The 9,641-nt window shown below is 36.2% G+C and overlaps 1 protein-coding gene across 2 annotated transcripts; it reads left to right on the forward strand.

Moving 5' to 3' along the window:
• Positions 1 to 1,311: 1,311 nt before the first annotated feature.
• On the forward strand, positions 1,312 to 4,354 carry n4bp2l2 (NEDD4 binding protein 2-like 2). 2 transcript variants are annotated; one of them, XM_061719693.1, is made up of 6 exons: positions 1,312 to 1,422; positions 1,721 to 2,784; positions 2,874 to 2,998; positions 3,182 to 3,270; positions 3,353 to 3,429; positions 3,519 to 4,354. In XM_061719693.1, exons 2-6 carry the CDS (start codon positions 1,721 to 1,723, stop codon positions 3,679 to 3,681), a joined length of 1,518 nt encoding a protein of 505 aa, XP_061575677.1. In that variant the 5' UTR covers positions 1,312 to 1,422; the 3' UTR covers positions 3,682 to 4,354. The 2 variants fall into 2 exon arrangements, with proteins under 2 accessions (XP_061575677.1, XP_061575678.1); XM_061719694.1 differs by having other exon boundaries at positions 2,937 to 2,998.
• The last annotated feature ends 5,287 nt before the right edge of the window (positions 4,355 to 9,641 follow it).

Below are 9,641 nucleotides of genomic sequence, written 5' to 3' on the forward strand. Positions count from 1 at the left end.
ATCCATGAAACATAATAGTTGGCCAGTAATCCAGGCCCCATCCTCTATATTTTGATCTAGAACAGGACATACAGAAAGATGAAACTACATTATACCAAATGATGTGAAGCTGTATACCGACTATATATATATTAGGGGTGGGACGATACAGGTAACTCACGATTCAATACTGTGGCGATATGTGGCCCACGATAACGATAATATGATAGACGATATCTACGATATTCGATATATTGTAAGAAATTTCATCAACGATATATCACGATATATGTGACTGAAAAAGAAAAAATACCCATAAAAAGGAAAACGTCTGTAGTTATGCATTTATTCAATGCCAAAACTTCATACAATGTACAAAGAAAGTGCATTTGTATAGAGCCTCACTGCCTCCTAGTCTTGTAAATGTAAACACTGTACAGCTGGACAACTTAAAGTGCATGAACAATAGTGCGGTGACAACCGCGTAAATCCATTATGTGTGTTGTAATAAAATAACAATATTTGCCGTCATTTTATAGATTATTTATTGTGACAGAGAGTGCAACAATATATTGCAATATCGATTTTTTTCCCCCACCACTAATATTAATACAGAACTGTCTCAGAAAATTAGAATATTGTGATTTTCTGTAATGCAATTACAAAAACAAAAATGTCATACATTCTGGATTCATTACAAATCCACTGAAATATTGCAAGCCTTTTATTATTTTAATATTGCTGATCATGGCTTACATTTTAAGAAAACTCAAATATCCTATCTCAAAAAATTAAAATATTCTGGGAATCTTAATCTTAAACTGTAAACCATAATCAGCTATATTAAAATAATAAAAGGCTTGCAATATTTCAGTTGATTTGTAATGAATCCAGAATGTATGACATTTTTGTTTTTTGTATTACAGAAAATAAAGAACTTTATCACAATATTCTAATTTTCTGAGACATGTATATATATGTGTATGTATATATATGTGTATGTATATGTATATATAATGTGTATATATGTGTATATATATGTATATATATATATATATATATATATATATATATATATATATATATATATATATATATATGTGTATATATATGTGTATATATATGTGTATGTATGTATATATAAATATAATTAAAAAAATTAAATATATATATATTTCTTTTTTTAATATTTTTTGGCTGCTGTATCGTGTATTTCTTTAACGTCCTGTTGACCCCCAGGTGAACACATCCCCGTGTGCAGGACTGCAGGGCTGCGTCAAAGATACTCCGTCTGTCCTGCAGGGGGCGCAAGCGCGAATAGTAGTGTCTTCGAAGAAGACGAGAGGAACGACGTCACTTCCGTAAACACCGATTTGTTAAACTCCTGTCCCGCGTGTTCTTTTAATATCAAATTTACTTTTACATGTTTGCTGAATATGTACGGTAAGCATTCCGAACACCGTCAGTTAACGTTTGATGTTACTAAACAGAAGTTAATTTAATTTGTTGCTGTGTTTTCTGTGTAAATCGTATTAGGAGACCTTAGTTGATGAATGTTTCGATATTAGATTATCGTCATATAGAAGTCAACAGATAAACATACATTAAAATAAATCATTTTTATACTTCGGCATAATACAAATAAGAAGGTGTCAGTTAAATCGCCTTGTTTACAGACATTACTAGTTAATGCCTGACTCTCTTGTTGCGGTGGTAGTAACCTCTAACATGTTTCTTGTAGATGTCCCATCCTGAATTGTCGTCAGCGAACTTCAACACAACCAAAAAGCCTGGTGGGGATGAAAATACCAAAAACTCTGGGAATAATTCTATTGAGGAAAGGCTTAAGCGTCTGAGTAATAATGAGCACAGCTCCCCGGACATATGTGTGAGAGACCGAGTGTTGAAGGAGGTAGGAACCACCAGCACCGCCTTCATTGGTCCAGCATTTCCTCCAATAAAGCCAATAAAGCCAAAAAAGCCAAAAAAGCCCAAAGCCAAGTCTGACATCGAAGACACATTGAGTGAGTTTTACAAAGAGCTTGAGAAGATTGATACACCCGATGAGTCTAATCATAGCCTCGGGAAACAAAATGAGCAACTAGTCATCCCCTCCAAAACTCCTGCCAGGACAGAGTCTGGAGAGGCACCAGGGGGCAGAAATCTCCCCACAAGGAGCTGTGTAGAAACAGACGGCTACCATAACAAAAGTGGAAATGCTCAGAGCTCCTGGTCTCACCGGTATCGAAGTGAACCATACCCCCTGAAAAGACCAGATGAGAAGGGTAGCAGTTCTATTTCTGACCAAAACCAGTGGCATTATCCTCACCCTTTAAAGAGACCAGAACCCCCTGAATTTCACAGACCACATTCACTTCACCAGCCACATCATTCTGAATTCGCAAATCCACAAAATGTGCCAACAAATGTCAGTCTGACCTTTAAGAGTTCAGAAACAACAGACCGTTATCAAAATGTTTTACCTTTGTCCAGTTTCTCTCCCCCAAATGTGTGCACCGGCCCCTCTCAGGGCTTTTACACAAATTCACAGCGTCCCTTTGGTAGGGACGACCAAGTTTGCAGCCGTGACGAATACTCGGATAATGCAGCTGGTGGGTGGTGTAAAGATAGAGATGAAGGGTATTGGTTTGATGAAGATTATGACAGGCCTCAGAGAATCGTGCCAGAAAGTGAGCAATGGGAGCGAGCGCATCACTACGAACCCCCCAGTAATACTCAGCATTCGGCCTCGGTGCTGATCTTGATGAGGGGATTACCAGGCTCTGGGAAAACAACACTGGCCAGGTATGACTGTGTGTGATATTGCACTTAGATTTGTTCCTGTCCATTTAAATGTAACACTAAAGTGTTTGCTTCGTAAACAACTCTGACAGGGAGCTGCTGTCCACTGGTCCTAGTGGAGTAATTTTGAGCACAGATGATTACTTTGCCAACAGAGATGGCTATCGGTACGACCCAGGCCTTCTCGGCTCAGCACATGAATGGAACCAGAGCAGAGGTAATGTACCTAAATGCTTGTATAACTTCACCAATACCCACGATCAAGTACATTTTACATTTCTTTAGTTTTATCTATCACAAAGGTATTTTTGTTGGATTTAGTGTTTTATGTAAGGATGTTTTTGATAGTTATTTAAGTACCTGTGCAACTTAACCTTTTTGATGTTCAATTGTCTCTCAGCTGAAGATGCCCTGCATGATGGCCGGTCTCCAGTTATAATTGATAACACAAACCTCCAAGCCTGGGAGATGAAGCCATACGTCAGAATGGTAGCTAGTGATATTGAACATTGTTTCTGGATATGGTTCAAATTCTTTTATAGCTCCTAAACAGTTCTATCTAATTTAACAGGCCTTGAAGAGAGGATACAAAGTGGACTTCTGCGAACCTGACACCAGTTGGAAATTTGATCCTTTTGAGCTAGAGAAGTATGTTACTTTGTTGTCACATTTTCCTATCAGTTTAAAAACGTATTATCCTTGCATAACCGTACTGCACGTTTTTCTTTCTCCTTCAGGCGGAACAAACACAGCGTTCCCCATGAGAAGATTGCGCAGATGAGGGATCGCTTTTCATTTCCCATATCCATAGATATCGTCATGAGTTCAGAAGAACCGCCTCATGTGATGCAGAGACATTGTCCAGAGCAGCAGATGATGCGAAAAAGAGACTACCTTTAGTCACTTCAGGGATTCACCAGCGAAATAGTTTTTACTCAAAGTCCAACGCATTTGTGCTGGTGTAAATATTTTCAGGAGCTGTTTATACACACTCTTAATTTATTTCCATGTAAATTGTAAATTCGTATAAAAGAGGAGAAACATATTTTTCTTTATGATTAATTGGAATGTGTTTTCTACTTAATAATTCTAGTGAATTTTGTATTCAGTAGCCGATATTTGACACCTAATTTTTCAGTTCGTTTGTTCTGTGAAATATGCAACAAGTTGGAAAATGAAAATGATTCTCTCGTTTCCCTTCAAGGCTTTTCCTGATTAAAACCAATTACATGCTGGCTGGTGACATTGTTTGGTTTATTCTTCCTAGAGAATTTCCAGATTTGTTTTAAAATTCATTCATCTTGTTTTTCTTTTTACAGCATAAAAGTTGTTTACTGTTTATGTCTTCAAGGAACACTTAAACTAACTTTTCCACTCTTCTCAGGAATTGTAAAAATATCTTTGTTGAACATTTGAATAATTCTCCTTTTGTACTTCAGAAGTTCACCACTCAGGAGTACGTCATATTCAAACGGGTTATTAAAAAAGGGTATTTTTCTCATATCTTCTGTTTAAATCAATAGTGTGTGTTTTATGTTTTATATGCTGAGTAATTTCTTTTAATAAAATATTTTGACCAGAAACTATTTTTGAGATGTATTTGTATAGCTGCCGGTCAGCTGCAAGCAGAATATGTCACATTGTGACAGTTAGGTTCACAGTTGTTTAAAGATAACAGTGAAGTGTCCAGAGGAATGACTTGTTAATAACTTATTAACAAGTCATTCTCTCTCTTATTGTTAATAACGGCCATAATGGGATCCTTTGCTAATCAGTTCTCAATGTAAGTGAAGAGAGAATCTATAGTATTGGATGTTTAGGCCACATGCTGCAATAAGGCCTGAAATGTACAATGTTTTAGTCAAAAGTTCTTGTATTTCCCAGAACACTATTGACCTGCAGGAAATTGGCAACAATATATGAAAGATGCCCAATGCCAAATCAGTTTGAGTGTTTAAATGAACATTGCTCTGCAGTTAGATTTAATGATATGGGTCCATATCCAAGAGGACTACAGTGTGAAACTGATGGTTGAGTAATGAAGACACCAGTAATTCAAAATGTTCACAAGCTCGATCTTTGTAAACCCAATATCTGACCAGAGCAGCTGGCCAAAGTCAAAGCGACATCTACAGCAAATTACGCTGAGAAGTAGAGTACTGAGACGGTAGTAGGGTTCTCGTTCTCTCTCTCTCTTAATAATTTTGTTTCAGATCTGCATCAGTGCATCTCATAGATCGCTTATTGCCTTTCTGTCACCTTTGGGGTTCATTAAAGAAGCACACAGACCCTGTTTGGGTGACGTTTTGTTCTTGCTTTCTTTGCTTCGTGATGAGCCAGGAACTAGTTTTATCTGAATTTGGGGCTTTTATTGATTTTTTTTTTTAAGTTTTATGATTTTTTAAATAGTTATTTTTCTGTTTATTTAATGATTGGCCATGGACATCAGTAATCCGAGTATTGATCTTACTCTAGATAAGACACTTCTGATTGTAATATTCAGTTCATGGGGGGTAGATTATGATAGGTGTGTTTTCTTGGGGAACACTGGAGTTATGGCAGGAGGTGCTACCTCTTTGTATGTTGTTTGTTGTATTACCAACATACATGAGGTCATCTAGAAATCCCGTAGCCTGCCTTTAATACCAGTGCATTGTTGTCCATGTAAGTCCATTGAGTGCACTGAAGTGTTAGATGTAGATAGTCTTGTTATGTAAAACCTTTCTGTTGAAGAAATTCTAGGATGTTTTTTTTATGATCAATGTTGATTTGGGATATATATTTATTCAAAAAAAGAAAGGATAGTGAAAATGAATTAATATTAGTGATTACATAAATTGTGTATCTAACTACGGTTTTCTAGCTTTAGAGAACAAGTAAGGTAAGATCCAGCGTTCGTTACTTCTGCTAATTTAGTGTTTTATGTACTGTATGTGCTGAGTGGTTTCTCACAATCCCCTCCGGTCATAGCTGTGGTGAAAGGCACGTTTTGATTTCTTTCAATAAGCAGAAGAAAAGTAAAACAAAGGCAAATCACATTTTACAGATATTTCACACACAACAAAAAGGTATTTACAGACATTTGACCCCCCTTGGGTAAAAACCTAGGTAAAGAGCTACATTGAAGATCAGATTAATTTCAAAACCAATCTATAGGCTATTGCGCTTTTCATTACATTACAATTTATTTATTTTTTTTTTTAAAGATTTTTTTGGGCTCTAGTGGCCCTTTATTGAGAATGCAGGCTGGAAAGGGGTAGAGAGAGAGAACGGGGAAGACACGCAGCAAAGGTGCGCAGGCCGGGATTCGAACCTGCGACCGCTGCAGGAGGAGGACTGTAGCCTCAGTATATGAGCCACTGCTTAACCCACTGCGCTACCGAGCGGCCCAACATTACAATTTATTTAGCAGATGCTTTTACATAAAGCCATTTACAAAATGTAGAACACTTGCTGCATGCCAAAAGTGCAGTTTCTATAAAAGAGGAAATCAAAAATACAGCTAGAGAATCGTGTTAAACAAAAAAGTGCATAAGAAAATGGGATTTGTTTTAGTTAAGAGCGGAGAGTGTTAGGATAATCCATTCTGTTTATGTTCAAATGCTTAAACAGAAATTATGATAAGAAATTAATTGCAATTATAGACAGTTTTGAGGCCTCACTGGTTGTATTGACTTTTCTGTCTAAAATGTTCCAGATTTATTAATCTAATATATCTGAGTTACTATACTCAGGGTGACAGGGGTCTGCTGGAGCCGTTCCCAGCTGTTACACGACTGAAGCTATAGAATTCACACCTGACAGGCCGCCACAGAGACCAACGAGATGAACAATCACTCACACTCACTCCTCAGGACATCTTAGAATCACCTCTCGACCTGAAACTGTGGGAGAGATGTTCTGATGAGCCAGTTGTCAGAATGAGTTGCTCAGTCACTTGTTATAATTGAAGTTACAATGATAAATCTGAAATATTTTTCATTATTATTATTATTATTATTATTATTATTATTATTACAGTTCATATTCAAATCTATCAACAAAATGATCTCATTTTTAATGTCAGAGTCTTAAGAAAAAGGCAAAAATGTAGACTCCACTGTTGCATGTTTAATTAGTATATATATATATATATATATATATATATATATATATATATATATATATATATATATATATATATATATATATATATATATATATATATATATATATATATATATATATATATATATATATATATATATGCATTTTTTCCACCTACTTCTTTTACCAGGTATGTAGGTGTATTTTAAAGTAAAGTGGGTCATTTTTAAGTTTGTATTGTATCAGATATCTTATGCTTTATCTTGACCACTGCACATTATTTAGTCCAACTCTGTTGAGTTTATTGGGAAATTGTTCACGGGCCATAAAGCTAAGGAATTCTCACAGGAAAGTCACTCCTCTTCCACCAAAGCGTTTCGTAACTGAGGTGACACTGACATTTTTTTGCAGTCCCTCAGTACATGTAAATATATGAATAAAATAGGAAGTGAAGTGTTCTTCAAAAGTCTGCCATGGTTTACTGATATATTGATCAAACTGCAGAGCTGACTTCAGTTTTACCTGCAGCTTCCTGTGTGAAGGTAAAAGTGAAGGTTTATTGACGTTGGGCTGACCTTGAACCTCAGAGTTTGGCACTCCAGTGTAGCTCAGGAGGTAAAGTCACGGTCGTTTCTTCAGCACTGGCTACATTCATCCATCCATCCATGATCTAGCTCTGCTTCTTTTCTCGTCAGGGTCATGAGCATTAGCTACATGACTCGTAGAAACAAAAATGATTTCAGAGCATTTGTCCCAGACATGTAGAGAACAGAAAATGGTGCATGATTATAGTTATCTGGGCTGAGAAGTGGAAAGAAAATGACAACCATTTGAACCAAAAAGTGAGCATTTTTATTTTGGCATCACAAACAAAAAGTAAAATGATGAAATACTAAGATAATTTCTGATTTCAGTAGTTCTCTACTGAAGTGAGTATTGAGCAAAGTCAGACATTTTTTTAACTTTAGATCTATGAATACTCTATACTGCACGCTTATTCTACCTTACTTGACTTACTGTGTTGAAATCTGGGGTTATGCCTGCAAAACCACACTACAGACAAAAAAGAGCAAAACGAATGGTGAATAATGTTGGTTTTTATGATCACACCAATTTATTATTCATCAAGTCAAAAGCACTCAAATTCATGGACCTGGTAGATCAGAAAACAGCTTTGCTTATGTTTAAAGCCAGAAAAAATCTACTTCCTCCCAACATACAAACCATGTTTAGAGAGAGAGAGAGGGGGGGGGTTATGCCCTCAGAGACCAATTCAACTGGAAACAACCGATCTGGAATACAGTTGCGAAAAGTAGGTGCAAATTCTGTCTGTGGCGTGAAAGTTATGAAATGCATTACCGGAAGAATTAAAATATAGCAAAAATCTGTTGAATTTTAAAACAACGTATAGAGACATGATGATGGATAAGTACAGACTTGTTCCGGGGGTAATGGAATGATGGCATAAAGAAAGGAAACAAAAGGATTGGTACATTGAGTATTATTTTTTATAATAACATATGTGTGTGCAGATACATACATGTATGTAAGTGTATGCATGTGTAGTGTACATATGTATGTGTGGATATGTAATGTGCTTGTATATGTACATGTATGGATATATGTGTAGGTACGTCATAAGTAGATAGGTATGCATGTAAATGTGCATATGTTTTTTGTTGTTGTTAGCTATTAATCATTTGTTATATATATTACAAGGAAAATGTATCAAACATGTCAGACAAAAGACATTTTGAAATGTAAGAAGGGGGGGGGGCATTCATAAGCCGAGGCTTCAGCCCTGACCCTTTGGTCGTGACCTAAGTGTTCATGCTTGGTGGTGACCAATAAATGTTTTTTCATTCATTCATTCATTCATTCATTCATTCATTCATTCATTCATTCATTCATTCATTCATTCATTCATTCATTCATTCATTCATTCATTCATTCATTCTCTACGTATTTTACTTATAATTGCAGCAGTGATTATCATTTAAAACATTAATTTCCTAACCTGGAGTTACTCACCCTCAGAGAAACTAGATTACCATTAACACTCCTAATACATGATAAGATATTATTTGGTCATGAACTGTTCCAGGGGCTTCCTCATGTCATGAAAAAAAAAAATGGAAATTGCTAATTTTATTGATGATTCTGAAAGGCAGAGACATCAATGAATTCTAAAAAGAGAGATGCAGGAAAGGAAATGACACATTCATCGTGTCATTTTATAGATAATTTATTCTGATAAGGCGAAGACTATAACATTTTGTTGAATAAAGTGACTCTTAAAGCCTTTTGTCTTTAAATGTGAGGTTGGGTCTCCCAGAGACAACAATCACCAAGATCTAAGAGAATCACTGAAGAGGCAGATCTAAAGGAAACATGAAAGGAGGTTTGACTCCTACAACGTGGATAGCATTTAAGCACTGCCAGAGAGCTTGCAAAGAGCATCTAGAGACACATGATAGGCCGTATGAACTGTACAGATATGTAGAAGCAGATCTGAAAACAAAGCCCACACTGTGCGTGTGTGTGTATGTGTGTGTGGGTGGGGGGGTGTTAGATTACTACCTCATAGTGACGGTTTGTGTGTGAATGCTCTTCTTCAGATATCAGTGTCTACAAGGAAGAGCTGTTGAATTTAATACTGTGACATTTTATTCAAATTTAAAAACACGGGCATGAACAGTCATGAAGGAAGATTTGTAATATTAGTAGTTAAAGAAGCCGCACTAGGAGTACATGTATATTCATTTCTGCACTAA

Source organism: Cololabis saira, chromosome 4, assembly GCF_033807715.1.
Source record: "Cololabis saira isolate AMF1-May2022 chromosome 4, fColSai1.1, whole genome shotgun sequence".
In the NCBI taxonomy this organism is placed as follows: domain Eukaryota; kingdom Metazoa; phylum Chordata; class Actinopteri; order Beloniformes; family Belonidae; genus Cololabis; species Cololabis saira.

What these genes read in the sequence shown, in the direction of transcription:
- n4bp2l2 (XM_061719693.1), top strand. Translation starts at nt 1,721, where the DNA reads ATGTCCCATCCTGAATTGTCGTCAGCGAACTTCAACACAACCAAAAAG. An exon ending in GGGAAAACAACACTGGCCAG is followed by an intron (nt 2,785 to 2,873) that starts GTATGACTGTGT and finishes CAACTCTGACAG; the next exon opens with GGAGCTGCTGTCCACTGGTC. An exon ending in TGAATGGAACCAGAGCAGAG is followed by an intron (nt 2,999 to 3,181) that starts GTAATGTACCTA and finishes ATTGTCTCTCAG; the next exon opens with CTGAAGATGCCCTGCATGAT.